General features: G+C 41.3%; 1 protein-coding gene across 1 annotated transcript in view; it reads left to right on the forward strand.

Annotated features, from left to right (window-relative positions):
* Positions 1 to 521: 521 nt before the first annotated feature.
* The window catches only part of MCF2L (MCF.2 cell line derived transforming sequence like), a 122,285-nt gene continuing 99,586 nt past the window's right edge, over positions 522 to 23,220 (forward strand). Inside the window, exon 1 of the mRNA XM_084201235.1 lies at positions 522 to 615. Within this exon, the coding sequence (XP_084057361.1) occupies positions 537 to 615 (79 nt within the window). The 5' untranslated portion in view covers positions 522 to 536. The remainder of the gene's footprint in view (positions 616 to 23,220) is intronic.

Below are 23,220 nucleotides of genomic sequence, written 5' to 3' on the forward strand. Positions count from 1 at the left end.
GATCTCCTTGGCACTGTCAGTGCCCAAAAATGCAGGAAGGCATTTTTCTTCCAAGCTGCCCACCGTGGCAGCAATCTGGCAGGAAGGTGGAGGAGCCCCGGCGTTCACGTGAGTGAGGCTGGGGCGTTCTGCGAGCGCGGCTGCTCCCGCGGGATGCGGCGCAGCCCTTCCCCAGCGCAGCCCTTCCCTTCCCCAGCGCAGCCCTTCCCCAGCGCAGCCCTTTCCCGGCGCGGCCGCTCCTCCGAGCGCTCCGCTGCGGGCCAGCCACGCTGCAGCGGGAGAGAAGTTCGGAGCGCTCCTGCTGCCACCAACACTCCCGCTCCGGCTGTCCCCGCCTCGGCCAGGCTCTGCCAGCAGGGAACGTGGGCTCCTGCCTCCCTTTGTGCCGAGGGGAGCCGTGCGGAGCGATTGAAATGCAGGGCTGCGAAGCGCTGCTGTAGCGGGCTGGTTTGGGGATTTTTCCCCCCCTGCCACCTTTAATCCTTGAGCGGTGGGGGGGGCATGCTTGCTGTGGATTCTTTTTGTTTTATCTGAGAATGAGATGCTGGCTGAAAATTGAAGAAATGGCCCTAGAAGAATTGATGCAAAGATTAAATGCGGTTTCCCATTGCGCTGGTAGGAGGAGCTGCTGGTCTTAAATGTGTTGTGTGGATGCTGTTAGTGATTTTGTGGGATTTACAGAAAATCCTGGCAATCCGACTAGCTTTCTTTATGCATGCTCTCATTAATAGGAAAGAGAACATTAAGAGCTTTTGTCAGCAGGTTAAACTTTCATTGATATTAACGCTAATTAACATTTTTTAGTGCTTGGTTATTCCTGAAGCATGCTTTAGAACATCATTTTGAGTAGCTGATAGCCCAGTCATGTACTCTAAATGGGTCTTGATTCCATTTTTATTTGACTCGGCTGTACCTAAATTGGGGGAATTACAGATTTGTCTTGTGAAATGGGTCTTGATATGAAGCAGTGAAAAGCTGAGCTAACTGTTAGCCCTGCAAGTCAGTATTTTGGGTGGCTCTTAATTGCACTTCCATGAGAATGAAGAGTTGCATGAATTAATTGTGATAAATATAGTTTTACATTTGTATAGATTAAAAATTAGAGCAGATCTAAAATGGTTTTAGCACTAAAAAAATACTATGAAAATTTCTGAGATTGTTTTATTTGTTGGAAATGTAAATGCTTGTGTGTTCAAAACTAGAATGAAGAAGCAGTGCACGATGAGGTGATCTTTGAATAGATCTGGAAGTGTTATCCTGGCTATTGCTCATGCAGAGATGTGAACGTATTTCAGAATAAAAAGTTACCTGGAAAGACAAGAGAGGTGGTTTTTGCATCCTTTGAAACTGTTTGGTTTGCCCTTTATTCTTGGTTGACAGATTATAGAAGTGTTACATCTTCTTGTCATGTGAGGCAAAACCGTGATTTGAAAGTACAGAATATTATAACGGTTTATTCATTGCAGTATCAAAACTTGGAATTTATCTTCCCATTTTCCTAGTCTGCTTTTCCTAAGGGTGACTTTTTCATCTTTTTCAATTTTCATGTGGTGGAGGCAGATAATTAGCAAGATGGCTGATGCTGTAGGTTGATGAACACATAGATTAAAAGACAAATATGGAATGAACAGATCAGCTGTCTCTGTTTTCTTGGATAGGGAAAAAAGATATTTTACCTTCTTAACAACATTTTTTATGGGGGAAACAAGATTTGATCTGACAAGAACAATCATTAAATTACCAGTAAAGGTCACATACACATTTTTTCTCCTTCCTTGTTTTCCCTGTTGATTATCTTCCTATTTTCAAAACATGTCTTTATTAAATATCTGGATTTTTGTTTCATTTCCTGTTTTGCTTTTCTGAATGCTTAAGAAGAAAGCCAGTCTGATATTTGCTAGGGCATACTGTCAGTTGCAGTTTATTTTAGTAATTTGTACATTACTTTTTCCACTCCCATGAAAATGCTGATCTAGTTTTTTTGTGGCAAGATAAATTTTAAGAACGTGTGCTGGATTTAGTTGGGAATGTGGGAGCCTTTTCTTCCTGAGCTGAAGGAGAGGGAGGCTTCAGAGTGGGAGGTTTGCCTGTGACACTGCCTGTCTCTCAGCTGTGCAGCTGCAGGTACACTGTGACCTTCATGTAAGCCAGCAGCAGCTCCAAATGCTGTTTGCATACTTGCTGGCAGCTCTGACCATGTGCTGGTTTTTAGCTTGTTAAACTTGCATATTTAAAGGAAAAAAAAAAGAGAAAAGGCAGCCTTTGTAGGCAATTTCCTACTCATGTGATTTAGCTAGTCCCTCTCCTCCCCCTTCTGTCTCTCCCTCTCTGTTATAATCCTTGTGCAGGTATTCTCAGGCCACAGGCAGTGCTTTTATACATCCACTGGTTGTATTTATGGGTGACTGTTTTGGGTTTCCTTTTTCCTTCCCCCTCCCCTCCCTCCCTTGCTGCTTGTAGGTTGCTCAGACAGTTTTGCTGTTGCTGTCTCCCATTCTTGGGCTGTACACTGTCCTTGGGTCTAATTATCCTCTGTCTGCCTTCACAGCCCTTCTGTTGGTTCAGAAACCTTTTGTAAGCAAAGATTTCCTTAACAGCCCAAGATCACGTTCAGACTTTTTCAATAGCTCTGTGCTCAGGAGTAATTGAAATGCAGAGGTTCCCCTGGTTTCCCTCTGGTACAGCTGCCCACCTTCAGGCATTCAGGGATTTTCTCCTTTGTAGGATTCTAGGGAAAAAACCCAAAAACCTGTTCTTCTTCCTTAGCTAGTTGGTGTTTTTTTCCCCTCTGAATTATGCTGCAGGCAGGCTGAGATTTATCCCAGGTAGTTCTAAGCTTTTGAGTCAGAAGAGGAATTCTAAAACCCTTGTGTGCCAAACAAGAGAGAAGGGGCATGTTAAGAAGGAAAGTCCTTCCACCTTTTGAGATGTACTGGTTGTTCCTGTGACTAGGTTGGGGGCCAGGAAGCCTGGAGCAGCTCAGCTCCCAACCTGGCATCTCCCAATGCCTGAGGTTAGGAGTGCTAAATCTGGGTGTGTCTGTAATCTTTTACTGTTCTACCAGAACAGCCTTTGTGCCTCTGGCTGCTTTCCCCTGTGTCAGTCTGGCACTCACACAACCTTTCTGGGCTACTCATCCCTCACTGCCACACCAGCACTTGCCTGAGAGATCTGCTCCCTCTGCTCTGACCAAATTCTGCTTTACTCACATTCCCAGCCCCCATGGTAAGTTACTGACCTCTCCTTACTCTCAAAGCAATGTGTGATCCTCTCAGTGAGTTCCTCGAGTGCCTTCCTGAGCCACATTTCACAAATCTGGACAGCTTTCTCTGGCAAAGCTTTGATTGATTATTTCTTGTTTTCCTCACCTTCACCTTATTCTCCAACACCTTACATTATCTTCTTCTTCTGGACACACTTAGCTGGCAGAATCATGCTCCCTGGTTTAGTATTATCATCTGCTTCATATTCTAGATCTGACTCCTGCTCCACAGTTCAAAATCACCTTGTGCCCTACACTTTCCCAACAACTGTTAAGGGTGTTCCCATGGCATCTTCTTTTATATTTTCCCAGATTTGTTCCTCAGTCTTCCCAGCCACTTTTCTTCTATCAAAGGGCCACCTGGACTTACATGGCCAGACTAACTGCTTTTGCTGTTCTGGCATAATTTCTCATTGTTTGGATGTAGTTTTTATTTTTCTTCTTATTTTTCAGTTCTGTTGCTGTGTTAAATTTAACCCTCTTCCACAAATTTCTGTTTATGGGCAGGACTTCCCCTCCCCATGGAGCAGTAGCTCAGAGGTTGAAGCCTGAGATGATAAACAGTTCTGACCTGGGACCTCATGGATTGTCCATGTCACTGACTGCTGTGGGGATTCTGCTTAGGACTCCCTTTGCTCTGACTGACACACAGACAGTGTTAAGGCACCAGCTCTCAGTGTCAGCCACTACCCTACATTTGCATCATTTGGAAGCCTTGCAGTGACGTGTTTAATTCGTGCAAACTGGCAATACAAATCTGACATTCTCAGCCTTAAGCTTGTGGAAACCCCACTATAATGGTTTCTTTCCACCTTGGAAAAGTGCCACTATAGCAGCTACCATCTGTTTCCTCTCCTCAAACACAGTTTTAATGCTCTGCAGAAAGAAGAAACATCTGCAAAGCAAAGAAGGAAAACATGTGGTTCCTCAGTAAATCTGTGTGCAGTGCTGGTATTTTAAGTGCAGGTAGTGTCCCGTTGCCATTTCAGTCACTTTTCAGTAGCTCTGCATTTTCAGTCTTAGTCACAGTTTGGGCCCAAACTTTACATTACATTTCCCTGGCTTTCTGTTCTTGACAGGCAGGCTTTTGAAGCTTTGAAGGCTGGCTCACCTGTCTTGACAAATCAGGCACAGATGTGGGAGGAAGGGACTTACATACCATCTCCAAGTACCCAGAATCACTGGGGTGAGTTAGATTATTGCAAGGACAGGAACATTCTCAGGCATACTGAAGGGACATTTTAAATTCTGGGCAGCTGGAAGGATCTCTTCTGTGTGTCCTGTCCTCCCCATTCCTACGATCTTGTAAACTTGCCTGCTGTTTTTTACCCCCTAACTTCTGTCCTTAGTTTGCCTGATTTTCAACTTTGGGAACTCTTAAAAAGTCTTTCTCCGTGTGGCAGAGTGCTCTGTATGCTTCTGTTAATTTGGCAAGCAGGCAGGTCTGAGCATGAAGACATTGATTTACTACTTGGCAACTTTGTCAGCTTTCTATGTAGCTGGTAGAGTTGGAGAGATCCGTGTGAGAGCTCTGAAATCTGCAGGTTGTGGGCACGTCCACTGCACCCAGGTGGCCTTTAGTGGTAGTGGGGAATGCCTCTGTTGGTATTAACTTGCTTTCCCTTCCTGACATGAGGTTTAAAATTTCAAAAGTAAGCGTGAAAGCTGCAGTTGAACGGACACAAGCATTTAGGAGTGGATTGCTCTTATTTTCTGTGAGGATGGCACTGTCACAGATCCTGGGAGCGCCTGCATGGCATCCGTTCCTTAGCATATTCTAGCCTAAACCAAACTCCTTATTTTACTACTGAAACAGCTGAATCTAGTGAAACTAGTGGGAGTAAAGTTCAGAGATGGTAACAGAACCGTCCTTATTAAAAGGAGCTGGCTGCCTTTTTGGGAATCTGAAAAAAAAAAAAAATTGATCAATGTTAAGGTTGATTACTTTTTTTTTTTTTTTTGCAAGTTATTATTGCTTAAATATTGTGTCCAAAAGCACTTCATCGCAATTGGGTTTCTTTTTTTTTTTTTTTTTACATACAACTTACCCCCCCCTCCAAAAAAAACCCCAGCTATCACTGACTTCATATCCAAAAATAGGTATTAAACAGTAAATGATGGCATATTTAGAATGGCTTTTCAGGGGATTGTGGGGCACATGTTTGTCTGTGTCCTCTTCAGTTTATGGACTTTGGGTATATATACTTAAACCTTGCAGAGCTGGGAGAGCCCTGCTGGGATTTAAGTACTTAGTGATATGAAAGAAGAAAAAAGTCTTTTCCTTTGATGTGTTTTTATAACCATGGTGTGTCAGAATATTTTCTTGGCAGGAGTGCCTGGCACAGCTGCCTGCCATGCTTCCAACCACAGAGAGCCAAGCTGCAAGATTACCTTGTGCATATCAAATAACAGGGAAACCTCTGCAGAGAAGGAGCAGTGCAGAGCAGGGACAGAGTGTCTGCATGTAACGCAGGCTGAGGTGTCTTCTAGGTGTTTGCTCTCAGCTGATGTGCAGGCCAAAACCTGGGAGTAGGAGGCATTTGGGTTACTCACTTTTTCAATTAATGAAGATCAAGCCAGCTACCTGAGATTTTGTTGGTTTTGTGTCAGCTCCAGAAACTTCTTAAGGTTTTCAATATGTGAAACACTGCATTTCAGCTGGAAGATTGAGCCTGCTGTTTTACAGTGTCTGGCTTAGTTCCACTGTTTCTTTTGTCTTGTCCCATTAAATAGCAGCTCTCATTTCAGACAGAAGGAATAGCTTCTTGATGCTTTTATATGGATAAATCACTTGTAGGTCTCTTGAGTTAACCCTGCAATGCTGTGTTAGCTATTTTGACCTCTCTCCAGTTCCTTTTCCCCACAACTTCATAGCTCAAGCATGAGCCCCTTGGCTCACCACACATAGGAATGCAGCTTTCTGGGGATGCAAACTGTCTGGAAGCCCAGCCCATAACATTGCCTTTAACAGTGCCATGGGTGCAGCCTCCTCATGCCTTGTGGAGCAGTCAGCCTAAGCACACAGTCCTGGGTGCAGGTGGAGATGGAATCATCATCTTGGAGGTTGACTTCCTGCACAGAGTGGGCAGTTTTGGACAAGAGATCCCCTTACTTACAGCAGTCTCAGATGTTAGTTATATCCTTAGTCTGCTTCTGCTGTTTTTTGTGGCTTTTGAGTTTTTGTAATAATGCTTAAAATTTCTCGATGACTGACAGGAAGTGCTATTTGAGTTGTGGTGTTCCAGGGGCATGGATCTGGTTGTTTGGCTTCCCTGGAGCAGCAGAGAGTGGGACACAATGAAACCCTTGATGCAATGAAGAAATGTTAAACTTGGTCACACAAAGGTGTAACTGGCTGTGAGTTTCAGCAAGGGAGAAAGCTGAAATGGAGAAGCCTTGTGATTGACATCCCCAAATGTTTCTAGCTTCATGTGAGGGTTGATGGTGTTTGAGGTTGGTAGGAGCCAGTGTGATGGTCCCTTAGGCACCTAAATCTCTTTGAGGACACAAGGCAAGGCAGACTCCTACTGAATGTGGCACTCAGATTGTGGTGAGCTGATAAAGCACAGTACTGCTAGGTTTTGAAGACTTTGGTGTGCAGTGCTGGTTGGCAGCAGTCAGCCTTTTTGAAATTGATAATCTGGGCAAACAGGTATTTGGCCAGTTGAGAACTGCACTGCTGTGCAATAAGTAAGCTCCTGTTTTTCACCTGTGCTATTACTTCAGGGCTGTGCATGCTGTCACCCTTCCTGTGCTTGAGGCATTTGCTAAGTGACAGTTTTACTAAAAGTCTTTCTGCCTTCAGCATTTCATGTGGCAGGCAGAAAATTTGCACCGAGAAATGACTGTCCTAGTTCTTTTAAAGTCTCAATTCTTGTTGAGCCAGAAATGTATCTTCCTTTTCTTTCAATTCCTCCCTTTCATCCAATGGATTTAAAGGGAGGGTGGCTTTGCATATGAAACACCAAGATAATTTATATAAATAGCAATTGATGAGAACACACATAGCTGATTTTAAAATTACTCTTCAGGCTACAACCTTCATAGTTAAAAATATCAAATTATAAATTGCAGCCTTTTTTGTAAATACTCCTGTGTCTGGCTTCTGGGATGAACAAAGTCATTTCCCTTGGTCACTATTTTGTCCTGGGCTGCTGGTTTTCTCTCCCAAGTAAACTCTATGGTTAGGTTAGCTAATCATACTGAGCTGGTCATTTGAGGTTACCCCATGTCACATGCCTTGTGTTTGAACAAGAGCTTTGTAAAACCAGTCTTGTATCAGCTTTTGGCCCATAACCACATGAACCAGTGTGTTGTGTGACTGGTTTGTTTCCTCTTTCTGTGTTTACCTTGTGTGTGTCACTGCAGGAACGATGTCTACTGAAGCAACTGCTGTGGAAAGGCCCTGCCAAACTGAAATGTTCTTTATGGCTCTGTATCCTGCTCCTGTGGAATATTTGTAATTAAATTGGTTGTTCTCTATTTCCATTATCTTAACATTTGCAATTTTCAGATGTTCACTGCAGTGAAGAGAGTCATTTGGTAATTCATGTTGGGAGGTGAAAGCTGAGTGCGTTTTTCTGATTCCCTGTCTGCCTCTGAGAAGTGCCTGAGCTCTCTCAGGCAGGTGTCTTGGGTATAGGAGGGAGAACAAAATTTACCCATCTTGTATCCTCTTGTTGATACATACATGAATTCCTCTGTCCAAACACCAGGTAATTCTTCTGCTGGCTTTTGTTTTCAGTTTCCAGCTGAGTCTGGAACTTGGTTGTTATTACCAAACGGATTTGTAAAAGGAAACTTGATGATTTCTTGGCATTTCACTTTTTTGAGACACTTTACTCAGCCTTTCAGCATGTTTGTAATGGCAAAGTACATTTATATAAAATACTCTATTCTTGTTATAATACTTAAAAAACAAAATTAAAGGTCTCACCCAAAAATTCAGTGAAATAGAGTAGATAAGAAAGGGTGTTTGTGTTTGGGAAAGCAATTTTTCCAGCTTACTTTGAGGACTGTTGACAATGGGAGAAGGGGAAAGATGGGCTAAGGAAGCAAAACAGGTGTGTTTGGTCATGCAGCTTGGATGAGAACCAAAAGCTGCAGAAATGAAATGATATAAAAAGGTTTCTCTGGGTGTTTTGCTCATAGATGGGCATTTAGTAGGACATGAAGCTGGGGCTGCATAATGCTCTGTCTGAAAAATAATAACAACTTAATCTTCAGTAGTTAGGATGGCACATGACCTACATTCACAGAATCACAAGAGTGATGAAAATTCATCATTGTTACTTTATTCATGCTTGAGTACATGCTGGGCTCTAATTATGAGATAGCTTCAGTCTGCTCAGGACCCAGACATTTACTGTGTTTCTGGCACAGGTGGTTTTGTTGAGGACAGCCACAGTCAAAAATTCTGTTTCTGGGTTCTGTGCCACAGCTGCTAAGGCTGCAAGTGACCTGTGGGATGTACATTGGAGTTCTGATATTAAAGATTTGGAGGTAAAGAGAGGCAAAGAGCATCTGAGTGCATTGGAGGGATCAAAAGGAAGTCATCAAAGTTGTTGATAGTTTTCAAAATGCTGCCAACAGCTGACAGGAAAAAAAAAAAAAGGACCTTTCCACATCAGATAAATCACTTGTGAAGTAAAGGTAAGAAAAAAATACGAACCAACACATAACTTTTTCAGCTTTCTAATTCCATACTTTCATCATTTCCTTCTGCTGAGTCTCTTCAGTGCTTCTTATTCCCAGCTCATCCTTTACTTGCCTTTCAAGGATATTGCAATGTGCATCTGACTTCAGTGCCATCATTGTTTCAAAGTCAATTCCTTTGAAAATTGTATACCTGAATTTCTTTGAGACCACAAAGCCTGGAGCAGGAGAGGGATATTAATAGAAACTGCTTCTCTCTGTTGTTGTATGAAGACAGAAGATGAACTATTTCAGTGTGGCAGTGGGAGGTGTTTTTCAAAGTAATTGTTTACATTTTTGATCTAACAGGGAATTAAAAAGGTCTGGGTGGCACAGAGAGCTGCCATAATTTTGCAGAAGGAGAGGAAAGGTACGCATTAAATGCTACATTGCTAATTTTGCAAGGTGTGCTTAGCAATTATCCAAGTTAAAGTAGTACTAACAGTTCCCACTCAGCCTTCAGGAAATCAGGAGGAAACCTTGCAGCATCCTACCACATGCCTTTTAAAACATGCAAACAGGACAATTAGCCCGAGCTTTATTTGGTACTCTTTTAAACACCCTCGAACCTGAACAGTGGTCCAGGGTTGAATTCAGTAAAGACTCTGCATGACATTCATATGACACTGCAGGGAACTCTTATTGGAGATGGTGAGAAGAGGCAGGATTTCAATTTTATCCCCAAAGGAGGGTGAGAGTTTAGAGATCCAAGAGTAGTTTGAAGGGAAATGCAGGTATTTGAGACAGGCCTGATGTGTGACTGCCAAGGCAGGAAGGGGTGTGGGTGTTACCCTTTGGCACTTGGATTGCGGAGAAGCCCCTCCTGTTCCCCCCCATTCCCTCAGGAGTTCCTCTCCCATCCTTTCCCATCAAGTAGCTCCTGACTTTCTGCACGTGGCCATTCCCTGAGCTCCAGCGTGGCTGGTGGCTCTTTGGTGTGCATCCTGCCTGAGAAGGAAAGCAGGAGCAGGCAGACAGAGGAGCCTTCCCACTCACTCAGTATCACCACCTCCCTGGACCAGCAGACTCGCTGGTTTGACAGCCAGTCTGCGAGTTTCCCTGACATGTGAGACATGTGATGCGTGGCTGGTACAGAGAGCTAGACCTGTGTCCTTAAATAGCAACAAATGTAGTTTATAATATTCAGTATTAGAGATACTCATGGAACAAAAGGCAGCAAGATGTGCACATCCACTCTCCTCTCTTTCCTAACCCTTTTCTCTGCTGCCTGGCAGCAGATCAGCTGTGGGTTAGCCTTACAGGGGGGTATTTTTGCTCATTAGGCTCTCACAAGCCTTGCCACCTGTGCTGCTCTCCTGTGCAGGGAGCAGGGCCACGCTGGGTGCTGTGCTGGGGGCGTGCAGATCTTGTTTCTCTACAGACCCTGCCCTAAAAACTGCAAGGGCCACCCTGTCCATCAGGGCCCCTTCATCCCATTGACATCAGAGTGCTTCACAAGCAGCTGCTCTGGCTACAATTTACTGGAGTCAAAAAGTACTCCAGAAAAAGTTGTTAGTGTCTGGGTTGATTTTATGGCATCATTAATGCTGGAGACCTCAGACTTTGAAAATTGGTAATTGCAGAGGGAAGAACTTAGTTTCTAACTATTTATGCCTTTAGAAAGGAATTTTGAGTTCAAAGCCTGGTTTTAAAATGTATTGCTAATAACACATTAGGCAATGAATTAGTAAGTTATTAAGCTATGAATAAATGAAACTGTGTTTGTTTTAAAGGCTGGTCATTTGCTCTGCTCCATTTTTTGTACAGCCTGCCAAGCCCTTTGCTGGTGAGCTATACTGCTCTGGACAGATCCCTGCCTCGAGTAACTTGTTATCTGTATTTGACACAGCAGAAAAGGAAACATCAGACAAGCGTGGTGGAATTGATGAGGGAGGGAGGAACATTCCCAGCAGAAATAAGGTCAGGCATATCACTGCACAGTGCTGCCAGTGGGCTTCAAGCACTGTTTTGTTTGGGAGAAGAAGGAGTGAGTGCCCCATCTATCTCTTGGCAGGTCTGGTCCTCTGCTTGCAGGGTTGAGAGTCCGGTTGTGGCTCCTGCCCAGCTCAGTCACCTGGGTTTCCTCTCCTAGAGGTGGGGTGAGGTGGGATGGGAGGGAGCAGGGCGAGGCAGAGCTTGGCACTTGTGCATCTCCTCCCTGATAAAGCCAGGGCACGGCAGGGCTGGGAGCCCAGGGAAGCAGCAGCACCCGTCTCATGCGGGTGGCAGCCTGGGAGGGTCGGCCAGTGCCGACTCTGCGTACACTCGGATATCCGGGGCTGCTGCTGGGCTTGATCTTCACCTCAGCTGCTTCTGTCAGCAAACAACCAATGCTATGTTATGAACAGTTAAGACATGAAATAGCATTTTTGCTCTAATGTTTTAGTTTCTGTCTTTATCGCTTCCCCCCCCCCCATATTTTAAAAAATTGTTTGAAAAATTATGTAAAATATCCCATTTCGCCATACTTGATGCAGTGTTGTGAGTTTGTATGGTGTAAAGGCAACACTTGGTGAGCTTATTAGGTTCTGATAGCTGTTAGATGTCCAGTCAACAGAACTGCAGTTTCCACAAAAAAAAGTTTCTAATGTCAAGCTGCTATTAATAAACCATGTTGCTGTTACCTAATAAATGAGACCATTTAAAAAAACCCAAACAAACAAAAAACCCAACAGCAATGATTTTTAATAAAGTTTTTATTTTTTAAAGTTTTTCAAAACAGTGATCCCAAACCACTTTCTAAGCACATCTCCTTTTTTCTCTCCCTTGCCTTTGGCTTCCCATCGTTTCTCTTGTATTAGGTGAGAGATGGGTACCTTGCAGTGGTTTGAACCATTAAACTGGCGGTTGATTAAACAGAAATTTGCCTTTTTCTTTTTTTCTTTTTGAGGACAGAGAAGTGTGCTCACTGTCATGTCTGCAGCCTGCCCTGCTGCATCCTGACGTTGTTCGATTTGAGCTGATACCAGGGCAAGAGAGAGAATACATGGCCATGGCTCTGGAGGAACTGGGCTGGGGCATGACTGCTCCTTCGCTAGCAGTCTGCAGTCAATTCAGAGGAGAAATGGCAAAACTCCTGTGACTATCTCCTGTAATTTGTGTTTCTGGATAACTGAATCAAGTACAGTATCTCTTTAGAAGTTTACAGTCTTGGTTAACTTCAGATCTGAAATAGGTGTTGAATGTTATGGCTGTTGGTTTGCTGCCTGGCAGAGCAGAGAAGCTGCCTGTCTGTTCGTTACCATACTGCAGGTACTTGATTTCTGCAGAGATCTGCCCATTAAGCCCAGTTTCTTAACTGAGTCTTTTCACTTCTTGGTACATGCTTCTGTCAAGATTTAATTGAATTTTGGGCTCACCAGTTATTCTGGAGTTCACTAGGTGTAGTATCAAGCTCTAAGTCTTCCATGTTGTGTGAAATAGAAACATTTCGGTTCATTCTGTCTCCTGCCTGTAACAAATTTCAAGAAGTGATATCTGCACACAATTTGTTTTCACACAAGATTTTTTAAATTTTTTTGTTGTTGTTGTTGTTGTTGATTTTTTTTTTTTGAAAGGTAGAAATAGTTTTTTTGATACTGCTTATACAAACTCTTTTTTTTTTCACACCTCTTAAATACATGATGTGTTAAGTAATATTTGAAGATCAAAACTGTAGTTACAAATTACAGGGAAATTCAGATTCTAGTATGTGTAAACCAACACCAGAATTTCTTCAAGTGCCACATTTTTTTACTCACCTTATGAGTAAATAGGATAGAGGTGCAACCAGTGACAGACTTAGACTCTGTTTCCTTTGCATTTTCATCTTGCACTATGTCTAAAGAAACAATTGTCGTGGGATGGTGATCTGGGAAGGCACAAGGCTGAAAGCTGAGTGTGCACATTGAGTCTAAAAAGTGACATTTTGTTGTGACTTTCATTTTTCTTTTTTTCTGTGGTTCAGTTTATCAGTTTACAGATTTGCCTTAGCTGAGTCTAAAATCAGAGAAAAAGGTTTGCTTAAAGTGGAGACAAAATGTACATTATATTATTAACAACTTTCAAGTATGTGTAAGCAATGATAAGAGCTAGAAGTATTTTTATTAATGAGACACCTTTTTTGATTTTTTACAAGCCATCTGTTGAGAGCTTCAAATATTGTTAAGATTTGCCATTTGTCCAAGAAAAAAAAACATTGATTGTTATTTGCTAGTTTTCTAGCCTTGAAATGAAACATACTTTTAAGATGCTTGTCTTTTCATTTAGAAGTCTATATTCATAGCAAACTTATTTTTCAGTGCTAAATTATTAATCTTAAATGTTATCTGAGAGCATTTTGGTCATTTACTGGTTATTAAATTTTATTATAAATTTATAATATTTGCAAAGTTAATATGAGAGATATGTAATTTTATACTTTGTGTCTGCTATCAATTCTTGTGTTGCAGTTTGATGAGAATATATTCAAGCTCTTAAATTTCATTTTTCATTTGGAAAAGTGCCTTAAATCATGGAATTGAGGCATGAAGTTTATTCTGAAAAGGAAACAAGATGCATCTAGGTTTGTATGACTGCCCAGTTTTTGCTCCTTTGAGGCCTTGTGGTTTTTGCTCTGTCTGCTGTAAGATCATAAAAGAGCGGGTCTCTCACCCAAGGCATTGTGTTTTATACTTTATTAAAAATTGCACCCCATAAAGCATCAAAACTTCTCAAAATGTAATGATGTTATTTCTTATTATGATGCCTTGTTTGCGCATGTACACTCCTGTTTCTCCCCCTTTATCTTTGCCTGCATGCTAGGCAGCATTTCTGTGTCAATGCAATATGAACAGGATGATCCCAAGTCTTCCTCACTTGTTTTCTCTGAGACACTACCCCAAAGCAGCTACTCCAGTGAAGGATCAGTCCCCAGCACTGCACAGGAAGTACAGGGGCATTCTGGCAAAGCCAGAAGCAGTTTCCTTTGCATGGTAGAGGTGAGGTAGAGTCCTGAGAGGTGAACCCTCATCCTGGCCTCTGCTCCTGTTACTGCTGTCCTAGGCAGGTCCCTCCTCAGGTCTCCTGCCTGAGATCCATCTGCTGCACCCAGGGTCACACCACACCTCCCCTCCAGTGCCTGTATCTCCTCTGCTCTCACTCCTTTCAGTCCCCAGCTGTCCCTCCCCAGTACCAAATTCCTTTCCTTCCACAAGCCTCCTTGTAGTGTTTCCTTTCACTGGAAGTTGACTCTGTCCAGCCTCCTTTCCCATTTTGCTGCAGTCTCACTGACCAGCTTTACCCAGGCTGTGGGCTGGTGCCCACCCTGTGCCAGCAGCCCCCGTTCTCTGCAGGGGATCCTTCTGCCTCCCACACCTGGTGGTTTTTCTGCCAGGGAAGGGAGGCAGGGGCTTGCATCAGGGAAAGGAGTGAGCTCCAGACCAGACTGAGTGTTTCTGGGGAGCTGTGGCAAGCCCCAAGGCTGCAGATGCTTTAACCCCTTCACTTGCTGTCATTCCACCAGAGCTTATGTGCTGAACACCCTATGGATAGAAAACGACCTTCTGGCTGAGGTGGAGCTGCTTGTAGGTGCTCAAAGGGGTTCCTGCTGAACCTAAAGTCAGTGACATGGTAGAAGAGTGCAAATACAGTGTGGATAAGAGATGTGTCTGCTTGTTAGGACGTGGAGGAAGCAGATCCTAGATCTTTACCGCTGATGAGCGAAGATTGCATCGCCCAGTACCTAACAATAAATGCCTCTTTCGGAGGTCGTTTGTTGGAAGGGCCCCCTTCAGAAAAGAAAGGAGATCTTGTTCTGCCAATCCTTTAATGACTATGTCTCTGTGTGCATTCAGGAGAAGGGGGGGTTTGGATAGCCAGATGAATTTTAACAGAAGGTCTTTGTGTAAAATATATGTACATTAAGAAAGAAATATATTTAAAATCAGTTTTCAAGAAGAATATGAAGTTGGGGTGGGGAGGGGGAAGTGTAGTGGTATTTTGCTCTGCTTTGCAGTTTCTTTGTAGAAAATACTCAGAGCATGGTGCTTCAAAAATATTTCCATTTTCAAGACCTATTTCTGGTTTAAGTTTTATTTGAAGGAAGTTGTTCAGCTGCGTGTATAAGGCAGCAAATACATTTAGAAAGGTTGAATTATGAGGAATTCTGTTTGCTGTCCTTGTCTTCATCATGTGTAGAGGTTATTTGGTATAAAAATTCAGCAGTTTAATATTAATTCTTTATTTCTTGAGCACCAAAATAAGAAGACATAATCTTTTATTCAAGCAAACTGAATAGGATTGGTAATTGGAGACTTGAGGATTTAGGATTTTTTTGTTGTTTAATAGCACTGTCCACCCATTACAAATGAATTTTTAATTTATTCTCCCAGTCTGTGATAACCTAATCACCTGCCAACACTTCACAGTTCTGCACACTTGTGGTTTATTCAATTCCATCTTTCTAAAACATGGAACAGGGTTTTAATTGCCTTTTGTGAAGAATTTTGCCAGCAGGGCAATGGAGCCTCATTCCTTCATTTGCAGACAGAAACTGCTTAATCTGGTAGCTCTGAAGTTTTTACAAACTGTGGATCTACCTTAGATACATTTACTTTAGCCTTTTTTTATGTCTGAAAAAATTGACACAAGCTTGAAGATTACTTTTCTCTCCTTAGACAAAGGACTTTGTCTATCATGCCTATTGTTTTTGTACTTTCTAACAACTGTTAAATATATGATGCACCATTTATCTGCCTGCATGTGTGTACAACTTGTAAATAATTTAATGTTTTACTTTACCACTTGGCCTCTTCGCATAACTCTAAAATGAGGAAGATAAAATTCTGCTAAATTATTAATTCACTAGGAAATTGAAACAACCGACATAAATTAAGCACGGAAAATGGTTCCCTTTTCCTCTGTGGGAATTAAAGCAGTGAACACAACTGGATAACAGCAAGGGAGCTAAATGGACCAGATGATTATAGAATAATTTAGATTGGAAGGGCTTCTGTGGGTATCATCTTGTCCAACCACCAGCTCAAAGCTAATCTGCTTATTAGAGACATGCTTGGTTGAGTCTTGAATGCCTCCAACAGCGGAGATGATCCAGGATGAGAGGTTCAGGAGTCTCCTGTGTCCATGGGTACATAGACAGGGCACATCAGAATCTGTTGCCTGGCTGGCTGGTGGATTTTGGTGGTATTCTGCAGTGTTAGAAGTTTTCCTGCAGGTTAAAACCTTTGCAGCAAGGTGTAGAGGTGCTACAGTGCTACTGTGGCAGAGCAGAAAATTTTGCAGCTCGCTCTAAATGGATCAAGGCACAGTGACTCTATGATGGCTTCTAGGTCATGCAACTTAAAATAATTTGTTTGTGTCAATTTTCATAGTAGCCAGTTGTTTTTTAGTTATTTACTGTGGGGTTTTTTGTTTTGCCATATTCATAGAGTATATATTGTAGTAGTCATCACAGATTGTTTTAAATGTTTAAAGATAATGAAATGATTGTATATAGGGAAATTTCGATACTATTAGTATCCAGATATTATTGGTATCCAGAACAGCAGCAAAGTCCAGGCATGTAGCTGCAAAGCAGAGTAGAGTATAATTTTTGGTTTAATAAAGAGCCTTATAAAGTAAAGTTAAACCTATGTTCTGCAAAATTTTTGCACTCAGTAACAGCCCTTTTCTCTGATACTTCTTTGGTTTTGATCTGAATTTATTTTGATTCGAGAGCAGCTGGGGAGTTCTGAAATATTTGAGTGTTGTACATATTTAACATGAACTGCAGTATCTGTGCTTTTTTTGTTTTGTTTTCTTACCTGCTTCTCACTCCTGGGATATATCTGCACTCCTGGGATATATCTGGGAATCCCATACGTTCTTCTGAAGGAGAAAGATTGTTTGCATGATGCTTTCCAGATGCCCTACTTGTATTTAAGGATACAAAATAAAAAATATCCCAGGCAGACCTGTACATAACTAATAGAGGTACCTGAGGCTGGTGGCCTACACATCACAAATCTGAGCAAAGATTACTGCTATGACCATGTCCCTGATTTGTGTTGGATTGCACAAGGAGAGGACCAATTCCCTAGATGATCCTGTCCTTGGGTTTGGCATTCCACTACTGATTCTTGAACATCTTGCTCTACTAACTTTCGTCAGCCACCCAGATGAAATTCTGGATGTTGTTTGGGAAGCAAATCACTTTTTCTGTGGGGAAGATGGGATCTGGGCAGAGACTAAAATTCATTCAGTTTAAATGCACAGGGACAGTATATATGACATGGTGGATGGAGTAATTGTCACCTGGAAGAGATGTCAGCTTTCTGGAGCAGATCACCCTCCTTAAAGATCCCTACTGCTGCACCCCTGAAACCAAGTCCTCTGTATCAGTCTTTTAGTGGGAGCACTTGTGCCCCTTTTCCTCAATAGTTCCATCTTCAGTGTCATCATCATCTTTCTCAAAAAAGCTGGGATTGATTAATTCAGCTTGGTGATGAGGAGTGAAGCAATGGGATAATGTTTTTAGTGATCAGACCTTCCAGAAACACATCTGTAATGGACAGCAGAGCATGCCCGTGTTACATTTCTTGTGCATAAAAAAGGAACACATAAAAACTGCTGTCACAGTACTGTCTTTACTGACAGCATTTAGAATGTCTGGAAAAAATTAATCTGTGAATCCAAACATAACAAAGGAGATCAGAATTTGGGAGGGAGAAGGGGACTGTTAGCTGGGATTAACTTTTGGTTTTATGGCTCTACAGCTATGGGGACTCACACTGTGTGCCCTTTGCAGGCTTTAGTCACATCAGAGAATAGGCAGGCTAAGGTACAACCTATGATTTTTTGCTAATGTCTTGACTTTTTCTTTCTCAGTAGCTTACATACTAATAATATTATTTCCCCCAGTATTTCCGTGCTGTATGACTATGTCAAGAGGAGCCTTGATTTCATCACTGCCTGTTTCTACTTCGTATTTTTAATTTAAAAAATCTTTAGCGTCTTTCAACACATTTTGATGTGGAATAATTTGTTTGGCAATTGTAACTCTGATGATGTATTTACCCATTGTGCCTTTATTTGGGCTCTAAGTGTACAGCCATAAATAGTCATTATTTATGCATTAGTGCTATTTTATTTTATTTATGCAATAGTGCTATTTTATTAAGTCATGGGAACATCTCAGCTGAAGAACACAAGCACATTTTGCAGTTCTATATTAGGAAATATTAATTTAATAATACACCCAACCTGGAATCAATGGATACTTAAAATTTCAGCAGTTTTCCACATGCCCCTTTGTGTATCATCATATTTGACTTCTTTAACCAGGAGCCACATCACGTGTCTCTGCTTGTCCTACCTGGAACTTATCCATGCATAATTCACTGTTAGGCTGCACAAATGCAAATGTCCACACAAAGGAAGCAAGAAGTCACTGGGGGCAGGAATCCTCCTTTTGGCAGCAGTATGGAGTCAGGTCAAACAAAGTGCCTGTGTGATTGTGGCTGTATTCAGTGTTGGTGCTTGTTGGTAAGATGCTATAGATGGAATGATTTTCTCAGTCTTTTTAAAGGTTACAGTGATAGTAACTGCAGATCATACAGCATTTATTTTAGGTTTTCAGAAGGAAATTGTTGATTCTTATTTCTCAGATAACTTTTCACTACTCAATTGAAGCATGGACTTGTAGTCCTTTGCAGTTCCAGATGGCATAAAGACCTTTGGTCTATCTCTCACTGTGTTTAGATATATTTATGTCTTTAATTATGACTGTGTAATTAAAATATGTCTACTAAAACTGAGTAGCTGATAAACAGAATGAGGCAAACTAACTCTGAACAAACTAAAACTTTGACTGTCCAGGAAACTGTTGAACATCCCACCAGAAATCCCTTCATCCCAGTTCAATTAAGCATGCTTATCTGTACACAGGAAAAATCCTACTTTGCTAGAGACTGACATGAGCATCATGTCAGTCATGAGCATCATGAAAATCGGCAGTTAATGACTTTTCATTAATATTATGAAAATCTCGTTCCTTCTCCAAACACTTATGTGATTTATATCTATAACCACTTCAGAAGACTTGCAGTACACAATCTGCTCTGCTGCATCCTAACAGTAACCTGAGAAAAATTGTATGAAGTTCTTACAGCTTAGGGATTTTTGCAGCATTTTTGAAAGGTCCCTGAAAGGTATTACTTACATCTGCATACAAGCTTTGTTAAGTATTAATAACACTACTTCTTCTGTGCTGAGTGGATTACTGCCTTATACATTTGTAATTGGTGTAACAGTGCATGCAGAAGAATTTCAAAGCAGCCACTCAACTGAAAACTCTCTCATTTTATTAATAGCCCATTCATGAAGAGACTAAGAGAGGATTGTGAAAAGTGTAGAAGAATTGAAGTCTGATAAGAGAAGATGTGAGAACTGAGTGCTGGATCCCTTGGGTCCCAAGCACATGGCAATAGAGAAAATTTTCCAGAGGAAGGAAGTTTAGGGTAGGAGAGACTGAAGGCTGAAAGGAAAGGGTGCTCCTGGCCTGTGGAAGCAGTAGAAGACAACATCCTCTGTTTATGTAGGTGCTCTGTACACATTAGATCATTGAGAACACCTGAAGCTGTAGCCAGGGCCCACCCTGCTGGGAGTTGTCTGGGTGCATTGATCCAGCACTGGTCTCTACAATGTTTTGTATTTCATGGTTGTCTAAGGTATCATCTGCAGGAAATGACCTTCTCAAAATCATGGGGTTTGCATTTTCCTGGCCCTCGGCAAAATCAGCCCCTCTTGAACAGTTGAGAAATGTGTTCCCAGGTGCTCTGTCTCCTTCAGAGAAACTGAGGAAGCACAGGTTTCATTAGTGAGCTGTTTGCTGATCTCAAATGCTGCAGATCCAGTTGGGGAAAGCAGCAGTGTCTGTCTAGAGTGTAAATGCATTCAAACCCCTTCTCTGCCTGATTCTGCCAGAACTCAACCTGATGGGAAAGTACTGTGTACCTGCTGTACTTGTTAAAAGATACAGCTTTTGAACTAGAATTCTCTTTTGAGCATAATCAAAGTTCCTAAATGCCAGCCAGAGTTTTCCCATGTCAGATTTTGGTTCTGTCTTCCCCAGCTCATTCTGCACAGAGCTGTTTGCTGGAGGTCAGTCAGTGTTGTTGACTGCATGCATTATTAATTTCTATACATTCATATGTGTTTGCACAGGCATGTATATGCAAATATTAGATGTAGGTGATTTTTGAACACAGCTTTCACTAGCATAACTCAATATATAAAGTCAGCTACTTGTCCTGAGTCCCTGAGTTTGATTATTAGCTGGTACATGATGGGAACGACCACTGTGCCTCAGGGTGTATGTGCAAGGAATGACTGATAAACCTGAAACAATAGTATCTTTATTAGGACATAGTCAATAAAAGCTGTATTTGATAAACCATCTTAAGCCACTTCTTTTTGCTGCCAATTGTTTTATCTGATTATCATCAGCAGCTTCCTCCTAAAGTGACTCCACAGGGTGTAGGCACCAAAAGTCTCCCATCACTTTCTTTTCTCCTTGTCTTGCTGCCAAAATCCATTCTCTACAGGCACCCACCTGCCATGGTCTCCTGCCTCCCTTGCATTGGGCTCACAGAGCAGCAGCAGTGGGTGCTGAACTGCAGTTGGGTGAAAATAGGGGTCCACATCAAGCTTAGGACTGAAATAATTCAGATTGCTCTTCACATGCTTTTACTATTGCAGGAAATCCAGGACTCCTGAACAACTGACCAATATGATCAAGAAGAAGCCGTTTATAGTTTACATTATACATGTATTTATAGATTCTACAAACTGCTAAGAACGCACTTCTTGGTTGGTGCCTTTGTCTTGTTCACTCGTTTTCTGCTGCATTTCTCAGAGTAAGTGATTGGTTACAGTCCAGGTGTTTCACAGTCCTCTGTTATCTAGTTCTTGCAGTCTTGGTATTCAGTTTCTCAGCCTCTTCTTTCTTAATTTAGCACCATTTGTGTTCCAATAGCCTTGATGAATTCCTGAAGCTTTGATAACAAACTTAGAAGCAGGCTGGCTGGTGCACACTATGGCCTAACCCTTGCAAATACTTTGCAACATTTCACTTCCAACCAAAAATGTAGACCTCCTACCTCTGACAGACCTATTCAATTCACAACCTGTAATTGCCACCTTCCAGGTAATTTTACCTGGTAGAATTTAAGTAAATGAGTGAGCTGGAGGTGGCATTTGCATAATTAGCTCCAATATCACAATGGCATTTACCTATTGCTTTGCATTGGCACTGGGTACTAATCAGGCTTTCCCCATGTTCTGACCTCCTGGTCTTTGTCAGTGTATATGTAGTTTCCTTACTCTTTCCTAGAACATCTCTGAAGTTTTGAAGTTTTGCAGGCTATTTGCCTGCAAAAGTGAAAGGACTCAAAGGACAAAGTGGAAGTGCTGTCTTGTTAGATGTTAAACCCCACTTCATGTGACTGATCATAAAAAGACATTCTCCTCTGATTATTTTTCTGATCCACTGTGATTTCCAGAGTATTTTCTATTGCTAATGGTGAAGGAACTTGTTCTTTTGGTGATGGGTCACATTTATTGCTAACTCTCAGGAGATTCAGATATGCAATATAAGATTACCTAACTTAGAGGGACAGATTTTAGTCTTTAGGAGCTTTTTATTATCTTGACGTTTAAGTGTTAAGACCCAGAATATTGAAACACTAATCTTATATATTGCAATTTTTTGTTTGTTTGTTACTGAACATTTAAATTATGAAACATTCTGTATCAGGTTTAGGATTTATTTTAGTTTAATTTTTTTTGAGAGGTCTTTCCTGTAAAGAAAGACTGGCAGAAGTGGCTCAGCAGCATAATGTGCAAGTATAAATAGAATGCAAGCTGTCCATTTATCTCAGTCCTGATCTACTTATATTCATCTGATGCTTATTACAATCGTGGTTTGTCTCTGAGCAGATACATCCAGTTAGGATTAAGCTTGGACAACTAACCTAATTCACTCTCGTAACTCCCTCATGTAGCTCAATTCAGGGCTTCTGTCTAGATTTCTTGTGATACCAAATAATTCTTTAAACACCCAGCCCTTAATAAATCAACATCAAAATATTAAGAATATTTATTGCTGTCTATTTTTTTTGAGATACTGAATTTGATTGCAGTGGGCTTTAGGTTCACCCAGATATATCTTCCTTCATACCTATTTCTGAAATTTCTTCCCACTCCACCTTCTACTACTATGTACTGGTATTTTATTAAGTATATTTTCAGAGAACAGATTCTCTAGAATACTTGCTAGGTCCCCTTTATGCTAGAATGTTCTGCTAGAGTAGTCTGAAAGTGAAATATAAGCACACCTGTCCAGTTCTAAAAAGCGTAAAAATAATAAAGGCAAATGATTGTACCTAAACTTTATATTAATCTCAGCCACATTGAAAAAGAAAGATTCAGTCTTTTCTTGTATTTCAAGAATCTAGAATATCCATGACTATACCTATGAATAAATAAATTTATTTATTTATTTATTTATTTATTTATTGGATTTTCAGACAGGTTTTCTCAGTATTTTCACTCTAAAAGAACCCTGTGGGATTTGTGGATGTAAAAATATCAACCTTTGTGTCTTTAACATCTCAGCTACATTTTCTTTTTCATTTAAAATCAGCCTCTTGTTGACTGTTGTTTTAGCCTAGTGCCTGGCATGGATTGACAACTCGTTTTCAACTTTAAAAATTAACACAACCAACTTGCCATAATTCAACACTTATATAGGGTTATAAAAAAGCTCAGGACTAAGCATAATAATAATCAGTGCTAACTTGTTATGCTGTGTGGGTGTTCAACTCTATAAAACAACTTACATTTCAGATTAGAAATAACTTGTATATTATCTTTTATTGTGTGCAAAACAATCAGTTTGTACAAGAATGTAGCATGAGTCCAATTTATCTCTCTGTTTGTATGCCTGTTCTCAACAAAATAAATAAGTATGCAGGCCATAATTGATGACACATGATTTAAAGAGAAAAATATAAACAACATTTTCACTTTTCTTCCCTCTCATTTCATTTCCACTGTTACTGCAAGTGTGCTGGAAGATTCATATGGCAAGATTTAGCTTCTATGTGCCCTTATATTTGCTTTTAGAAACTGATCCAAGAGACAATAATTTCTGAGCTCTGCAGATGTGTACGGTAGACGCAGTTCCCCGTGTATTTTCAGTCTTTTATGTTCTTCCTGTGAGACCAGTTCTGCCTCCCTCTGGGTTG

Source organism: Fringilla coelebs (genome assembly GCF_963513975.1).
Source record: "Fringilla coelebs genome assembly, chromosome: 2".
Lineage (NCBI taxonomy): Eukaryota > Metazoa > Chordata > Aves > Passeriformes > Fringillidae > Fringilla > Fringilla coelebs.